Source organism: Schistosoma haematobium, chromosome 3, assembly GCF_000699445.3.
Source record: "Schistosoma haematobium chromosome 3, whole genome shotgun sequence".
Taxonomy (NCBI): Eukaryota; Metazoa; Platyhelminthes; class Trematoda; order Strigeidida; family Schistosomatidae; genus Schistosoma; species Schistosoma haematobium.
In genome coordinates this window covers 10,412,341-10,432,208 of record NC_067198.1, presented here as the reverse complement: position 1 = coordinate 10,432,208, position 19,868 = coordinate 10,412,341, and the positions used below count along the sequence as shown (strand labels likewise).

Here is a 19,868-nt window from a genome sequence, read left to right as displayed (position 1 = left end):
ACAAATGAGTTCAGTGTTAATCTATAGTCATCAGTACATATTCTTGCGGTCATCCTATCAGACTTCAAGGGATTGAAAATAGGAGTACCCCATTCTGAAGAATGAATCGAATAAATTATGCTTTTTGCACGCAAATCGTCTAATGTATGATGTACTGTTTCTCAAAGACCACAACGAATTATTCGTCTTTTTAGAAAGACTGAATCACTCTGTACTTGAAGTCTTATAGGCTGAATTGTCATCCCTCCACTGCATGCAGCACCTGTAGCTATCAAATCTACAAGTAAATCACGAGACCTTTTTGGAAACCCATAAAAACACATCCACTGTAAGCCCCTTCAAATTGTCCAAACCCGGTATTGATCGTCTTATTCCATTAACTAAATCTTCATAAGGAGGTGTAAAGAAATACCATCTCTCAATAGCGGTTACCAGCATCCTCATGTGAGCACTTTGTGCCCAGTAATCTCTAATACTGGAACTTTATTGGGTCCCACTACAAGGTTAGAATCTAAGGATTGCAAGTTCTTAAATGAAATAATGGACTCTACACGACCTGTGCCAACAATAATTCATGAAATGAATGGAAGTAGATGTGTAATTGCTTTAGAATATAAAAATTACCTTTCGAAATGGTGGATAAAGACAAATGATATTTAGAACCACACACCTTCATGAATCATAGGGTTTACAAACATTATTGACGAAATTAACAGTAGCTTTACGAACCAACTTGTTGTGTTTCAGTTTACTATACTTTGTTGAGGCTAATGTCCTCTATATCTGACTCCGATAAATAATATCCCGTTAACTGAGTATATAAGGTAGGCTTAATCTCCTAATAGAATTACGGATTTACTCGAGATTATTCAAAAGCCTGAACACCAGTTGTAGAGATAATTTATTGTTAATGATTAATAAAAATCCGCAGGCGTACAGCAAGCAAGCACACGGTGAAGCCAAGTAAAAATGATGCGCAGTGGAGATGGCTGGTAAGCCAACTCCCCATTAGTCAAGAGTGACTCAATATTTATAGTCAGACAAAATAAAGCTACAGACATGTGATTAATGGGATAAGAAGGGCACACACATATACGCTCATATAAAAACAGTCTAGATTGATAAGCGAATAAATAACAAGGTCAAAGTATGACTCAAGTAGAATGAATAGAATGGGATGTCCGAAAGTTAGAATACAGTATATGGGCTTAACATATTAACTGACACTACAACTTAAAGCAATAAGTAGACGAAAGACTCATGAATTACGTAAGTAGAATTTACTACAGGATAAACTTATACCACACTTGCGTTCACCTCTGTAACCTGCTTCATCTTTCATCCTTCTATGAAAGTAGGAACGATTATTAACCAAACGCGAGCTTGAGTGACTTTCAGAATGTAGTTTATCTCGGCGACTGGAAATCAAACCCACTCATTGCTTATTAGTTAATACATCATGTTTTAATTTCATGGAATGAGCTTTGAGGTTTCTGAGTTATTTCTCCTTCTAAATCCGGAATACTTATCCCAGCAATCAATCAATTACGAAATTCAGTTTTCAAAATTGCCCTTCCTCGTTTATTTCTGTATTCCAAGTAAATGGTCTTTAACGTCCTGATCATTTTGTCGCACCATCTTATGAAACTTCAATCTCTTTAGGCATTTAAAACGACGACACTGGACATGAATAAGCAGTAATTACTTGGGAGATTTGCATGACTATGATATTGGTTTTTCTGGGAAAGCCGAATTCTTAATCAGGTTATGAGACTCTTTGCCGATCAATTTCAGGAAATAAGCTGCAAATTTATCGTCTTTAATATATTTTCTAGTTATTTGCGAGGTACTCTATGTATTCTCCAAAGTTATCTCTGATTGCATTAGCATTCAACCGTTAAAAATTTGTCTCCGTTGTGACTCAATTTTTATATTTAAAAGTATTAAAATCAATATGCCGACCAAGAATTTCCGAAATAGTGCTATTTAAAACAAGTAGAATTAGATGAGCTGAAATAGACGTATTATACTTGAAATTAGTAATCCACGCGCAATCAAGTACAAAAGAATCATCAGTTAGCACAAATACCACAGAGTATAAATATAACGTTTGAAATTCCTAGAGTTCATAATATCAGCATGACGATATCAAAATAGTGGTTGGGTAGTAAAATAAATGTAGGTTTAAAGTGCGAAAATACACAAAATACATAAACATTTTCACCCATAGGTTATGTGATTCATGTGCTGTAATAAATAGCTTGTGCAGTCCAGCCATTAACGAGATAAGTATCCGAAATCGATTACTTGTTAAAAAGAAAAAGTGTTCGAAGTAAAATAGGAACCAAGCTATTCTCAGTTAGTCACCAGTCACTGTATTTGCGAAATTAAAAGCGTCCTAGCCACACTTTCATTAGAAATTTGAAATATTAGTTCAGATATTAAAGAGGTGCAGAAAAATTTTATTCAGTGAAATATATCACCTATAGGCAGCTAAAAACATTCACCTTGCCATTATTTTACATAAATTATAACCTTAAAGATGCCACTAATATTCGGAGTTTGACAACGCTTTAACCACTAATACCTTTGCAGACGAAGTATGCTAACCCAGTCGAGTCAGAAGTCAGGAATGAATAAATTCGAAGATATATTTAGAAAGCTATCGGTATGTCGAAAGAACGTTTGGTCTAAGCTGGCTAGTAGTTGAAAGAGATGCATAGCACGGCATACTCATTCGTTATCTGGTGCGGCTGGGTAAGCGAGTGCCTTCAGCTATTTGAGTTCAGTGAAACTAAAGCAGTCGGCATCAAACATAGAAGACTTCCAGAGCTAGTAATCTTGTGAGTTCATTTACCGCTACAAACAACCAGCACGATTTTAAACCCAGAGAATATAAATATGACTAAAAACGGATACAATAATAAGGAGAATGTGTTTGAAAGCTACCAACAAACAAAAGATTACCGGCCTTATTAGTGTAAGATCATATCAAGAGTAACTTAATACCACTCCAAATTTGTCTTCAATAGCTAAACTAGTAATCCGTGAAAGAAATCATCATTAAGCTATCTAACCATCCAGTGAAGTTTCATGCTACGCAGATATACGATGTTTTTTCTCACTTTAAACACTTAATTTGCTTAGTTGTAAAAAATAAGATTCTTTTTGTTTTTCTAAAGTCAAATGTTAATTTCTAGTGAGACTTTATAATAAACTGTATGTTGCTTGTAACCTACTATTCAAATTGATGGCCATAGGTAGCATTCAAGTGTGTTCCGTCTTACAATACCAATTTTAAAAATACACCCCTTATAATGGCTCTTAACCTTTCTAATAATTGGGACCATGAGTCTGTAGTGACCTGCTTTTATCAAGAGAACGCTATTGGCTTAATAGAAACAATCATTATTATAACCAATTGTACCAGTGTTTGTTTTACTGTGCTCGTTTGTTTAACTGTACTAATGACATCCATTGTTCCTTCATTATTCTTCCGTTGACTGTGACCCTGTACACTCGCACGTTCGCCCATTGATCCCACTTGTATTTCCCTTGGCACGATCTTAAAATACGTTCGATACCACGAGGTCGCCAACGAATAAATCTCGTTACAATCTCCTTTCGCCTTCTGATTTTTCTGGTACGCTCTTAACTTGTAGTTGTGAACATAGTCAACCTCGACTCGACGCCACACTACAAGTCAATTGAAGCTAGACCACTATGGAAAACCTGGTCGTTCCGTCCTATTGTTGGACTTCTCAGCAGTGCGCATCCATGATCCCGCATCGCGAGATTTGAACTCGGAACCTATCGGTCTCGCGTGCGAACGCATAAACTCTAGACCTCTGAGCCGGCATCCAACTTTAACTAATCCACGAAATTGAGCGACACATCCGCCGTTGTCATCAGTGGGTTACTATCTCACAACAGACCCGGTTGAACTCCACTGCTCACTGCTTCTCACTAGAACTCTAGGAAATACTTCTTGAAGCCAGTCACTAGTGAGCATATGTTGATTAATATCAAAAGTGTTTTTTGTGGATATTATAGTAATTTTTATTAGTTGAGTGCTTCCAGGTTTTTCATGGTGGTCTAGCTTCAATTGACTGATGATCTCAACTATTAAAAATTACTAAAATATCCACAAAATCCCCTTCTGATATTAATTATTTATTCATGTATATTTTATTTCCTAGTTTTGCTTAGATATGTCTATTAATAAAAAGAAACGAACGAATAAAACAATTACTGGCATACACAAACACACGTATATAATTACATTCAATAGTCAATTACATAATTTGAAGATAATCTGTTTCTTTTAATGATAACTTGTCAAGGTCACAAGGTAATGGCTGACCTAAAACTGAGTACAAATCAGTAAACAAAGTAATTTCTTTTCACAATCAATACGATACGTAAATGTTAATACATTAAAATAAATAAAAAAGTTTACTATCATTTCCATGTAATATTGACAAGAAATAGAATAGTGTATGTCATTGTGTTAATCTATGGTTATTATTATATTTACTGAAATAGAAAAATCGATGAGACTATAATTTATGTAGGACTTTTAAGCAACTCCAGAATGACTTTGAGAATATCCACTTCATAACCAGGACTAAATGAGGGTTATAAATCTGTGTGAAGAATTATAATTATAATTTACAGTTGATAATTAAGCTTAGGGAGGAAGAAATCAGGAAGAAGCGCTGGGAGAGGATAGGACACACGTTGAGGAAAGCACCCAACTGCGTCACAAGACAAGCCATCACATGGAATCTTCAAGGCCAAAGGAAAAGAGGAAGACCAAAGAACACACTACGTCGGGAAATTGAGATAGACATGAGAAAAATGAACAAGAATTGGATGGAACTAGAAAAGCAGGCCAAGGACAGAGTGGGTTGGAGAATGCTGGTCTGCGGCTTATGCTCCATTAGGAGTAACAGGCGTAAGTAAGTAATTAAGCTTAGGTATTAGATTTCAGGTTTTCATTACGATCTGATATTAGCTATAATGCTAAAACTCTATATTTATCCAAATGGATAAGTGAATTTCATGTCAATATCCAAGATGTGTTATTTTATATCTGATTGATTTGTCCATATATTATAGTCTCACTATATATTCATTATGAATCTATTCATCATCTTGTACAAAAGGTAATGTTTCATTTGTTATATTAGATCCTAATGAACTTAATGATTCACGTTTATCATATAATGATGTTGAACTACTATTAGATATATTATGTTGTTTTTGATTAATTTTCAATTTACTACCTTGTTTTATTGTTTGAATTGATTTTCTATTATATTCTAATTGTGTATTACTTTGTAATTGCCTATCATTTGTTAATTGTTCACTATATTTTCTATATTTAGGAATGTTATTATTATTATCTTGTACTAAAAAGGATGAATTCATATCATATTCTTGTTCTAATCTAGCTAAACGACGTTTTAATTTTGCTTGACTAGCACCAAATTCACCAATTAATCTAGCTAAACGTGTTGTTAATTGATTAACTGTACCATCAATACGTTGAACACATTGTTCAATTGATTCTTGTTGTTCTTGAGCTTTACGTAATACATCTTCATCTAATAAATTATCTTTACGTAATATATCTTGACCACGTTGCATAAGTATTGTTTTAGTTTCTGGATATTCAGTTAATGCATCCCAAAGATCATCTTTACTAAGGCAGAATAAATCAGAATAACCAACAGATCGTACATTTGCTGATCTACGATTACCTGTTTTATTGCCTAAAAGAAATAATGATAAGGAGAAAAAGAAAAAGAAAACACACACAACTAGAAATCAGAAACTAAACATTGATCGGATGATTTCATGATTGATCTAATTCAGATAGTTGCAGTTTGGCGATTTTAAAAAGTTGGATTTAAAACTACATAACTGGAGTATTTAAACAAATCATATTGTTAATCACTGTATAGATGCTTAATAACTCTATGCATACATAAAAATTCCATTTGAATTTTAAATAATTAGTGGATTGAATTCACTTGGTGTTGTTTTATTTGTATCTTCTCATTGTTATTTAGGACTGTAATTGATCAGTCTCTTGTTGGCATATATGCATCTTGTGCGGATTGTCTCGATATAGCCTTAAGTCACAAGCTTCTTAAATACAGATGGATAGTGGCTAGCAGTGGAATCCAGGACACGCGCCATTCCGTGCTATTTGGGACTCGTCAGCTGGATGTACTTGCATCCCAGAGTTGACGTTCACTCCGGATATATCCGGCTGATGAATCCCAAATAGCACGAAATGGCGGGCGTCCTAAATTCCACTACTAGCCACTATTCATCTTTGCTTAATTAGTAAATTGTGTTACAATTCGTAATAGGTAACATTGGTAACATTGCATTTTAAGTTGAATATAATTTTTGTGTAATCCAGAAGTACTATTCATTATCTAATTTAGTTATATCAAATAATTCATGTTATGGGCGGTACGGAGTTGAATATTGCTTAACTCTAAATAAAACGAAAGATGAAATGTTATTCATAACAAACATGTATCTTATGTATAAGAGAACAGTTATGATTTAAAGTAGCAAATATCTTTCAGATGTGAAGACTTTATATTTTGAAGTTTATCTACATCATAGGCCAACTTTAAGTAGCCAAAAGATGAAAATTGGAGGAGGGTAATAGGCAGAGTTTTTGTCGTAGTGTGATGCTCCCAAACCCAATGTAGTAGGCTCTAATGATACCATTAAGAGAATATGTCGAATCCTTCAAACCTTGAGGTTTGTGCATTACATCTGGATAGATGAGTTAGACTCCAGTAATTCACAACTTTTAGCTCAATCAATCCGTTATATTGCACGAATTGACTGAAGTTATCAATCTAAACCACTAGATATCGACCCCGTGGTCTAAGGATCAAACGTTTGTCGAGAGACGGCTATGTAGTATCATACTAGGAGGAAACTGCTGTCTAGTGCTTCTTGGTTTTAATGATTGTCTAAATTGGATCAGTTTGTGATATTGATAATGTATCTTCTCCCTAAAACATTGATGACTGTGGGGTGTTAGAATAAATAAAAATCCTAAGATATATTTACTGCTAAATATTCTAGATCATATCTTTATTAATTATTAACAAAAGTCAATAAATTTTCTGAACAGTTATATTTAGACAAGAAATTGTATGTCAAAAACTAATAAAGACATAAATTATTGAATAGGAATTTGTTTGAAACTTTCGTTGTGAGGTTGTGAAGATTGTTGGTATTTTGATTGAGATCATGAATCGTTCAATGTTAGACCACTGTTGAAAACATGAATGCACTGGACGGCCTTTACGTGGATGCTCATTGCTCATCAGACCCATATTAGGACGAAACGGCCATCTAGTGTTTCCAAGTTTGAAATGGTGGCCTAACACTGGTTGATTCATGATCTGAATCAAAAACTTAACAATCTCCACAATCCCATACTGATAATTACCACGTACTCATCAGCAACTAACTTCGAGAGGTGATTCTCGGAATTCTAGTAAAAAGACGTGACTATTAGAGTCTAATCCGTGTCGAGTATGAGGCAGTTATCCACAGAAGATAATGGAGAACAGTCACACAATATCGTGAATTGCTTGAAGTTAAACATGAACACCATGGTACGCTGGTTCAGTGGTCTAGATGTTAAGCATTCATGCATGAGACCGAAGTTTCTGATTTCGAGTAGTGCATGCGGGATCGTAAATATGCACTTTTGAGGAGTCCCGTACTAGAACGAAACGGCCTTCCAGCGCTTCCAGGTCTTTAAACAAATGTTTGAAGTTCAGTCATATCAGTGTTTACCCATATTCTACCAAGTATGGTTGACCGAGATTAAATTTCACTGATATGTTTACATACAAAGATTTTTAGAACTAAGGGGTTATGCTTGCTAGATCATGAAATTATTTAAAACGTACAGTAAGTTTATACACTTACTTTGACTGCTGTCTCAACAAATTGGGATTAAACGAAATGATATAAACTGTGATTATTATATATTTCATTCTTTCAGAGAGAGGTTAACGGGCGAATCCAGAGTGCATAGTTCATGCTGACATATAATGCGTAAAATTCCATTTACAGGATTGGTTTATTGGTCACTTAAAAATATATAATTAATTTACACTTATTGTAAATGTCATGGCAGATTTCTAAAGAAGCCTGAATGTCAACAAAGTGTTTTGCCCTTAAATGTTTTAATAGGTTTTCTACTATAACTTGCTTTAATCACATATTTAATGTGTTGTGTCTTTAAACCCGGCTAGTTATCACATGATTTATTCGTCAATCGAAATATGACTTATTCAATCTTCACACTGTGCCAAACCGATAACGTTCGACCGGTATGAACAGCCTAGTGTCCTTGTTGGTCCTTTGTTCGCCTAGCCTTTCCAACTGAGTCCAGAACATCAGTAACAACTTCCACTACGCGAGTCATCTATTTAAAACGTACTTGGTTTATACACCAACCAAATGGATCGCATCAAACGATAAAATAGGAAATGACATTTATACAAGATCAAGCCAAAATGTGTCTGTGAACGTGGGAGATAGTAATCAATAAACTGGGTATAACTTAAGAACAGTAAGTCGTATCATAATAGTCTGTAGGTCAAAATAAAGCTTATAATAAGAGGAATATAGATATATATAATCTAGTTACTGAATAGTTATACTATATATATAATATTAGTCCATTAATAGTTCTCGGAAGTTACCACTAATTTAATCTTCACTGGGATGTAACATAATGAGTTAACTATCATAAGTAAAAGTTAAATATTAATACTTTCCCAGCAGTAATTAATATAAGATTTATAAAAAAGAATGATTTAATTTCACATATCAAATATAATGATATACTTACCAGCTATATTTAATATAGATATTTCACCGAATACAGAACCTTCACCAAGTGTAACAAATACAGTTTTACCATCTTCAGATACTACACTTAATTTACCACGTTTAACTATGTACATTTCTTTGCCAATATCACCTTTTCGACAAATATAATCACCTGGTGAAAATACTTGTAATTGAAGTTTAAGTACTAATTCCACTAGAAGACCAGGATCACAATCCTAAAAATAAATAGAACAGAAACAAGAATATGTATATAAATATATTAATGATTTATATTCAGAAGGGGGTTTTTCGTGGATATTATAGTAATTTCAGTAATTGAGATCATGAGTCAATTGAACCTATACCACCATGGAAAACCTGGAAGCACTGGAGGGCTGTTTCATCCTATTATGGCACACTTTACCCGTGCTCATCCACTATCCCGCCTCGAGAGAGTTGATTTACTAAATGAAGCTGTTGTTTGTTTCTGTAATTGATTATATTTTATAATATTTCTATTCTAAGCCAATAACTATGAGTAAATATTTACTGTAAACTCTTTCATCAATCGCTTTAATGAAGTAATTGAAAGTAGGAAGATATTATACACTTTAAACTTTAGATCTTGCGATAAACCTGTTGAAATTGTATTTAAAGACTGTTTTTATATGATTCTAAGCATGATCTCAGGTTTAAGAGTAATCTTTTTGAGTTTATGCAAATGGTAATAACTGTACTTACAGTTCGTGTAAACTGGCTATTGATTGTAAGTATTTAAGTTGGTTAAATAACCTTAAACAAGTTGACACTACTATTAATCCATATACATATGTACATTGTATAACTATTCAGTAACCAGATTATGTATATCTATATTCCTCTTATGATAAGCTTTATTTTGATTTATAGATTATTATTATACGATTTACTATTCTTAAATTATGCTCAGTTTATTAATTACCGTATCCCACAATCACAGCCACTTTCTGGCTTGATCTTGTATAATTGTTATTCTCTATTTTATGGTGTAATGTCGTCTAGTTAATTTGTATATAAGCCAAGTATGTTTGAAATATATAATTTGCACAATGGCAGTCGTTGTTGGAGTTATGGACTCAACAGGCAGGGCTAGGCAAGAAAAGGGTCAATAAGGACATTAGGTTGCTCATACCGGTCAATATGTCATTGGTTTGACAGCGTTAAGATTGTTTAGGTCGTAATCTGATTGGTGAGTAAATCACGTGATAATTAGCCCGGCAAAAGTCACAATATATATAGAACATGTAATTTACATGAGTTCGCATATGTAGATATGGTTTTAAATAATAATTTGATTTATCTTACATTGTTTCTCTGCATAGTTTATGTATGAATCAGTTTAAGACTCACAGTGGGTTACAATATGTTATAATCATTGAAAGATAAAACAAGAAAGTATGGTTTAATGAAAACAATATCTCTTCTAGATGAATCGTTCTATTTTTTCCATAGATAATTATATCAGCTCTGATGTATTTCTTTATTAAAAGAAGTAAATTGAGATTAAATCCACTTGGTATTGTTTACTTGAATCTGCCTATTGATGTTTAGGAGTGCAATTGATCAGTCTCTTATTAGCATATGTGCATATTGTACATATTACCTCGATATTGACTTAATTCACAAGTGCTTGAAGCGAACGGTACTGGGTTCGAGTCCCAGAGTGAACATCAACTCTGAGATGCAGATAAATCCACCTGACGAGTCGCAAATAGGACAAGATGGAGTGCATCCTGTATTCTATTGCTAGCCATTATCCATCTTTGCTTATAAAGTGAGATTGTTAACTGGAGAAGTTCTACTTCAAACTACTTCATTTTTAAATGCTTGTCTCAATTTTGAGAAACAGTTATTCATGTGAAATAGTTAATGCTTTCAGTTTATCAGTATATTAAGAAACTACTATTTCGTGAATTTCTTTTCATAATATTTCTAATTAAAACAAGCTTAATTTTGCTGAAAGTCAAGACAATAACATTGTTATAACTTGTGACCACTGATTAGAGAACAGTGGATTATCGATCGGACCAAGGACGCGTAAAACACGTGCGAGCAGCCTAGAGTACTTATCTGTCCTGCTTTCCGCCTAGCCCAGCCAGTTAAGTCCAGAACACCAGTCTCAGCCTCTGCAATATGGATCATTATATTTCAAACATACTGAGTTTATATACCAATCAAACAGAACACAACGTACCAATAAAATATGAAACAACATTTGTACAAAATTTGGCCAAATGTGGCTGTGAATGTAGGAGGTAGTAATTAATAGACTGGGCATAATTCAAGAATGGTAAAACGTATAATAATGGTTCATAGGTCAAAATAAAGCTAATAATAAGAGGAACATGAATATGAATAGTCCAGTTATTTAAAAATTATACGATAAAAATATACGTTTAGTATTGGTTCATAAATAGATCCCAAAAGTTACCATTCATTATTCTTGTTGGGGCATAACAATCATTTAATAATATTCGGATGTACTATCTCTTAAGGTTATCACACTATGACTTATGTACAGTATAAATCAATAAAATTACCACATGTCTTAAAATGTCGGATATCAGAAAACATGAAATATTATTTGAAAGAACATCTTACTACTGCTAGCATCCTCACCAATGAGTAAATAAACAGGATTCATATTTGACTTCTTATTATCAGCTAATAAATTAGAAACATTTTAATGATCAGATTATTATTTAAACTATGAGAATGAAGATTTTTTTTATAGATCATCATATAAATTATTATTTAATGGTTGAATTCATGAGTTGATTTAAGCTAGATCACCCTGGAAACACTGGACATTTGTTTTGTCCTAGTATAGGACTCATTAGCAGTGTGAATCAACGTTCCTGCACGATTCCACAAATCCTCATCCTGACAATAATTATCATGTGCTCACTAGTAATTAGCTTCGAGAGGTAATTCTCGGAGTTCTGGTAAGAAGCTGTGACCATTAGAGTCTAATCTCTGTCGGGTATGAAACAGTCATCCACAGAAGATAATGGAGAACAGTCATACAATATCGTGAATTGATTGAAGTTAAATATGAACACCATGGTACGCTGGTTCAGTGGTCTAGATGTTAAGCATTCATGCATGAGACTGAGGTTTCTGATTTCGACTGGTGCATGCAGGATGGTAAATATACACTTTTGAAGAGTCCCACAATCGTATGAAACGGCTGACCAATGCTTCCTGGTTTTCCAAAGTGGTTTGGTTTAAATCGACGATTGTCATGATTCCTCATTCTAACAATAATTTATTATTCATGATTTACCAATGTAAATAACTCAATTCAAGATGAGACCCAATGATTTAAAGTTTAAAACCTTGTTATGAAACTTGGAGATTCTATATATATACTGATACTGTAGTGAAGGAGAACACATGTGAGGACAACCGAATCACACTTAGCACAACATTAGAGTTACTTTGTAAAATAGGAAAACCATACTATAATACCTAATTTGCAAAATGTCCAATAATTGTCTCGGACTTCATTGTTCTTGCATTTCTATACTATTACTTTCTATTCCCGTTCTTCCTTACTTGATCTTCCCAATCTTCTTCAGCCAGACATTACATTTCCGACTCGCATCATATACTACTTAAGTCGATATAAGTAGCACGCACCACAATACCAAGAAGCTTTATTACTAGGACAAAATATATATCCAATATCTGTTGGTTTCCAATAGTTACTTATTTACTTACGCCTGTTACTCCTAATGGAGCATAGGCCGCAGACCAGCATTCTCCAACCCACTCTGTCCTGGGCCTTCTTTTCTAGTTCCATCCAATTCTTGTTCATTTTTCTCATGTCTATCTCCATTTCTCGGCGTAATGTGTTATTTGGTCTTCCTCTTTTCCTTTGGCCTTGAAGATTCCATGTGATGGCTTGTCTTGTGAAGCAGTTGGGTGCTTTCCTCAACGTGTGTCCTATCCATTTCCATCGCTTCTTCCCGATTTCCTCCTCCACTTGAATATGGTGTGTTCTCTCCCACAGTAGGTTGTTTCTGATAGTATCTGGCCAACGGATCCGAAGTATTTTGCGTAGGCAACTGTTTATATACAACCTTTGTATCTTTTGGATGATTGCTTTCATAGTTCTCCAAGTTCTCCCCCCATACAGTAGATCTGTCTTGACATTTGTATTGAAAATCCTGACCTTGTTGTTGGTTGACAGACAGGTGCTTTGAGTTCCAGATGTTCTTCAATTGTAAATATGCTGCTCTTGCTTTACCAATCCGCGCTTTCACATCTGCATCAGAACCACCCTGTTCATCAGTGATGCTACCCAAATATGTAAAGGTTTTTACATCTTCCAAATCTTCTCCGTCAATTGTGACTAGATTGGTGCATGCTGTGTTGTATCGGAGGATCTTGCTTTTCCCTTTGTGTATATTGAGACCTACTGCTGATGATGCTGCTGCCACACTGGTCGTTTTCTCCTGCACTTGTTATTGCGATTGCGATTGGGGGGCCAGATCATCTGCGAAGTCTAGATCATCCAACTGCATCTTAGATGTCCATTGTATCCCGCGCTTCCCTTCAGACGTTGACGTCTTCATGATCCAGTCGATCACCAGGAGAAAGAGAAAGAGTGAGAGTAAGCAACCTTGCCTAACACCGGTCTTCACTTTGAACGACTTTGTCAACTGTCCTCCATGCACAATTTTGCAGTGTAATCAATCATATGAGTTCTGTATGATATTGAATATCTTCTGAGGCACGCCGTAGTGTCGAAGAAGTTTCCATAGTGTTGTTCTGTCCACGCTATCAAATGCCTTTTCGTAGTCAATGAAGTTGATGTAGAGTGATGAATTCCATTCAATTGATTGTTCCACAATGATCCGTAGAGTTGCGATTTGGTCTGTACACGATCTATCCTTACGGAATCCTGCCTGTTGGTCACGAAGTTTGGCGTCTACGCAGTCCTTCATCCTGTTTAACAATACCCTGTTGAAGACTTTTCCCGGTATTGAGAGAAGAGTGATGCCCCTGTAGTTATCACACTTGCTGAGATCGCCTTTCTTCGGTATTTTGATCAGTAGTCCTTCTTTCCAGTCTGTTGGTACTTGTTCCTCATCCCAAATCTTATTGAAGAGAATGTGGAGTATCCTTGTAGTTACCGCTAAGTCTGCTTTTAGTGCCTCTGCTGGGATGTTGTCCGGTCCTGCTGCTTTGCCACTCTTCATTTGTCTGATGGCCATGCTGATTTCTTCAATTGTTGGTGGGCCAACATTGATTGGGAGGTCCGTGGGTGCTGCTTCGATGTTGAGTAGGTTCAGTGTTGCTGGTCGACTCAAGAGTTCCTTGAAGTGCTCTACCCACCTGTTTTGTTGCTCTTCAATGTTGGTGATTACCTTGCCTTCCTTGCTTTTCACTGGTCGTTCTGGTTTGCGGCGATTTCCAGAGAGTTTCTTTGTTGTGTCATACAGCTGTCTCATGTTTCCTTCTCTTGCAGCCTTTTCCTCCGTCATCGCTAAATCTTCCACATATTTGTCAGTTCTGATGCTCCTCTTCACTTATTTGTTTACTTCTGTGTATTCAGTTTGTGCCTTGGCTTTTTCTGTTCTTGTTCGACTGGTATTGATTGCTGCTTTCTTGTTTTTCCTTTCTAGAATCTTATCTAGTGTATCAACAGTGATCCATTCCTTGTGGTGGTGCTTATTGTAGCCCAGAACCTCATGACATGTTGAAGTGATTGCCTCTTTTATCCGTTTCCAGTTGCTCTCCATAATATCCAATAGTTATATAACTAAAAACCCAATCCATAATATAAATTATAAAATTTAATTTATTTTTCCCCTCTCTTTTTTCCTAACCATTTCAATTTTTAAAATTCAATAATTTTAAAATGATACAATCAAATAGTAGTGAGATTTTCTTTCATTTCTGTTTTCTTGTTTTGAAAAAAATAAAGAAACTGAAGAAAATAACGAAAAAAATATCCATCAAAATTAAAAAAAATATTTTTCTCAAAAAAAAACAGAAAAAAATCGATTTGGGAAAAATTTCGATTATAGAATGAATAAACAAATAAATAAACAGAATAGATTTAATGAAAGATTGTTTTTTTTCCAACTTCATTTCAATGTTTTTTTTGTTTTGTTTTTCTTTTTTTAGAAAAAAAAAGAGTGACCTCGATAACCTTTTTTTTCTTGAATTGAAAAGAACATTTATTATGTAGGTATCATGATTTGATATTTTTGTTCTCTTTCATTAAAGTACATTAATAAATTGAACTAATAATTGTCAATCAGAGGTAATATAAATAATTAGAGGAATGATATATGAGAAAGAGAAAAAATGTTTTGTTCTTTGAGTTGAATGATTGAATTGGGAAAATTGATGATGTTGTTTAGAAGAACAATGAAAACTTCAGGATTAATTGAGATCATGAACTGATTGATGTTAGACCACCATTGAAAACTTGGAAGCACTGGATAAACGTTTCGTTCTATTGCGAGACTCCTTAGCAGTGCGCATCCACGATCTCGGTCGTGGGAGTTGAAACCATGGTTTTCAGTTTCGCATGCGAACGCTTAACCTACTGAACCACTTAGCTGACCGGCATTCAATGGTGTTAATGTCGAACCTCAATCAATCCACGAAATTGTGCGATCATCTTCCATTGTACTGAGGTAGATACCTGTCACTAATCGAAACGGATTAGCTCCACTGGTCACGGCTTCTCACTAGAATATCGAGAATTCCATCACGAAGCTAGTCACTAGTGAGCACATGGTAATTATCAATATAGGGGTTGTGGAGATTATTAGGTTTTTTTTAATTGGGATCACGAACGGATTGATGTTAGACCACCATTGAAAACCTAACATCAATTGTTTCATGATCTCAATTTTAAAAACAACAACTTATTAATCTCCACAACCCCTATACTGTTAACTAAAAATGTTTCCTTTATTTCAATGTCAAATATATTATGAAAATATTGTTGAAATTATTTAGTATTGTATCCGTGAATATGCCTCTAAGTTGTTAAATGAATATCTCAGTTGAATAATTCATTAAGAACAATGAACTATATAACAGAAAGTTCTAAAGATATTTGACATGAACTCGTTTGTATACATGATTACTGAGTGTATTACATGTTTATTCACTAATTATTAGGTAATTTGTTAACATTCGTGGTAGGTTTGTAAATACTTATAGGAGAATTCTATACTATAGGTAAGGTTTTGTAGTATCACGTTATCAACATTTATTACTGAATTTTAGTCAATTTTTGTTGACACCTGTGGATTATAAATGAATCGTTTCAATATAATCGCTTTCTAATAAGTTTCTAAATATTAGAATTATGTTTAACAGTGGAATCAAAGACTCGGGGTTTCGTTGTATTAGACTGTAACAAGACAATCGTAAATATGAACTACGGAATAATATAAACCCTTACAGATAACATTCTTATCAGTTTAACAAGGTAATGGCTTTTACAACCTAGCAACATTGTGAATAACTACTTATTAGCATTTTAAATGAAAAACATTAGATTTAATACTCAATGAGAACAACAAAAGAGGGTTAAAGTTTCATCCAGCTGACAAGTTTAAAATATAGAGTAACAAAGGATCCTCGATTCCACTTCCAGCCAAAATCTTTATAATCTTTACTACCGAGTATTTTTTGAACTATAATATTTAATTGTGAGTAATGTAATGGTCTATCAATTTCTCAGGTGGAATTGTGGTGTGTGCTACTTATGTTAACATAAGTAGTACATGACGTTAGTCTTGAATAGAATGTCTGACAGCAGAGAGACAAGAGGATCGAACAGTAAAGAATGGAAACAGAATGCAATTTACATGAAAATGCAAGAACAATGAAGTCTGAGTCATTATAAGACAATTGGTGGACATTTTGCAAATTACGTATTTACTATTTGATTGTTAGATTTTATTAACAATTCCTGTAATTTTGTGTTAAATACATTCGATTGTCCCCACTCGTGTTCTGTTCACTACAGAATGACTTTGTAAATTGTCCAATTTATTAATTGTGTTTTATTAACAATCATAAACTAAGATATATCCAATTCGAAGATAGTTTAACTGAAGGCTAATAACAGCTATAAAAGAAGATTAGTTATCATGGAGCATGGAATAAGTCATTCATTTCAATCTGAGATATTTTAGTCAGAATACGGTGGTTCACATATTTCATCTTCAGTGATTTCGTTAAATAATCTGGTGATCAGTCAATATCATTAGTAAGTGTTGGGGATGTTAGATCCCCAGAGCTCACTGCGTAAATGCCTTATTTTTATAATTCTGTTTGGAAATTTGAATTTCCTTGTTTTCCCGCCAAAAGCACACTTTTCACCTTCATGTCGTATTTCCCACTTGGAAGAATCTTTAGCGCTATCGGTCCATTGTGTATTTTTAGTATGCTATTTTGCAACGCTTCCCAAGGACGGTTTTATGTTGTATATATACGTTTGATTTGTGTCTGTTACTATTCACTCGTGCTTCTGGCTTACGGAATATACTTTCCCGTTCCAAGCTTGGACTTCTTCCCCTAGTTAGCAGGGCTGGGATGCATGAAATAGCTAGCTTATTGGTCTACAGTCACAAGTCTTTGTTCCGTTCGCATACTAAGTGAACTCATAATAGCTTCAAACCTAGCAGTAAATATTCATCAATGACTATTTCTGAAATGAAGTTTTATTAACATGAATATTATTTCAAGAAGGACTTGTCAAACCTTAATATTTTTATCTTTAATATAAAAGTTTTTTGGCATTACTAATGCAGTGTATGCTACTGATGTCGATAGATATAAGTAGTATGTATCATCAAGCGAAAGTGAAATGTCTGGTGATAGAAGGTTAAGAAGATCGAAGAAAAGAGGATGAGAACAAAGAATGATTAGTGTGGAAATGAAAGAACAATGAAGTTGAAGACGATTGATTGACATTTTACAAAAGAAGTATTTACTGTATGGTTCTCAAATTTTACTAAGATGTTTCTGTAATTTTGTGTTTAAATAGATTCGATTGTCCTCAATTGTGCTCACGTTCACTACACTAAAACAAGAATTAAACTTATCTCTACTTTTATCTTGTTTACATTTAAATTATATAATGACCTTAAATCTGTAATCCGAACACTGACCTTGACTATTCTTTGGTTGGTGATTTTACTTTTTAATTTGTCATTTTGTCATATTTTTCTCAAGATTATGGAGCTACTAAATGAACAGAGTAATTTTATGGTTCTTTTACCTTTTTGTATACAGTAAAAACTCTCATATTTGTTGGGATATTCAAGAAAATATCCTAATAATTATCCTGTTAAGTCTAATGGCGTCCTTGGACTTGAAATGGACGTTTCCTATTGGTCAATGTTTATTTCACTTGTCAAATATTGTACAAATGTTGTTTCATATTTTATGGTACGATGTGGTCTGTTTGATTGGTATATAAACAGAATATGTCTGAAATATAATGATTCATATCTCAGAGGTTGAGACTTGCGTTCTGGACTCAACTGGCTGGGCTGGACAGGAAAGCAGGGCCAATCTGGACTCTAGGTCGTCTCTTACGTGTTTACGTGTCATTGATCCGACCGATAAGTCACTGCACATCTAATCTGCAGTCCACAGACACAACAATATCAAAGTTCATCTTCTCTTCTATATCATCATGGATATTCAGAAAAATACAATTCAAGTAATGTTTTCAAGCAATAATAGTAGATACTATGTACTTTTTAAAAATGGAGATACTACATTTCAGTTTTTAATAATATTGATCAAGGAAACTTTAGAAATGGGATCATTTCTTAATAAAATATGATAATGTACTTCTAATTTGATGAGAATAAACAGTTAAAATAATAAAATGAGTTAAACAATGGATGAACCCTTTTGAAATAATCTTATATTCTTATAAGAATCCAATTTAATATTTTATAAAATTCAAAACATTGTGAGCAAAGATTGATAATGACTAGTAGTAGAATGCAGGATGCACATCCCGTCCTATCTGAACTCAGCAGCTAAGTGGATAACGAGGTGGCATTTTAAGAAAACGGTATTGTGTTCAAGTTCCGGAGTGAACATTAACTCCGGGATGCAGGTGCATCCACCTGAAGAATCCCAGATAGGACGAAACGCTTATAATGCTTGTGTCTGAATACAATATCGCATCAATCCACACAGAATGTACATATACCAACAAGATACTGATCAATTGCAGTCATAAACATCAGTTGGAAGATTTAAAGAATCAATACAAAAATAAATTAAAATTCAAAACAATTATTTATTTTAATCCAAGATTTATTTAAGTAGTATATATATGTTCACCTATAAAAATTATTTTAAAAAAAATAAAATACGCTTACTTTAAATATGCTAACACGTTTTAATGTATCAAAATGAACGTGAATAGCGATTTCAGCTTTTAATTTATCTGGTAAAGCATTAAGACTATCCTCTTCTAATGATTGTTTATTAGTCCATAAATAATCAAACCATCTGATTACTCGAAGTTCTAATTCTTTGTTAACTTTACGAAATTCCATATATCTAAATGTTATGAAACAAGACAATAGGTTCATAAATAAAGATTGTTTTTCTTATCATTTAAGAGTAATTTTCACTAGTTATCTAAAGCATTGTGATTATTGATAAACAGATGATTTAGTATGATGTTGCATACTTCATTACTGTCCATCTAAGATTATTCTGTGTGGAATCGAATTTACGACTGTCAAATCCCGTGATATTGAATAATCAATGAGCTATATCACCAGCTATGAATAAACTTACCAAAAAATATGAGAGTCTTGCATTCGAGCCTCCTAGTGTTTGATGATGGGTGTTTCCTATTACGGAACCCTAACCTAGGAAAAGAAAGTATCCGCTTATTCTTCACACTCTATATATCTCAAGCA

General features: G+C 34.0%; 1 protein-coding gene across 1 annotated transcript in view; it reads right to left on the bottom strand.

Annotated features, from left to right (window-relative positions):
- CNGA2 (Cyclic nucleotide-gated olfactory channel) overlaps positions 1-19,868 on the bottom strand; it is a 55,036-nt gene that overhangs the window by 16,610 nt on the left and 18,558 nt on the right. Inside the window, exons 6-8 of the mRNA XM_051212984.1 lie at positions 19,317-19,500; positions 8,912-9,128; positions 4,554-5,777 (exon numbers count right to left, since the gene is read on the bottom strand). Coding sequence (XP_051068914.1) covers positions 5,146-5,777; positions 8,912-9,128; positions 19,317-19,500 — 1,033 coding nt within the window. The 3' untranslated portion in view covers positions 4,554-5,145. Of the gene's footprint in view, positions 5,778-8,911; positions 9,129-19,316; positions 19,501-19,868 lie in introns of the transcript that reaches the window.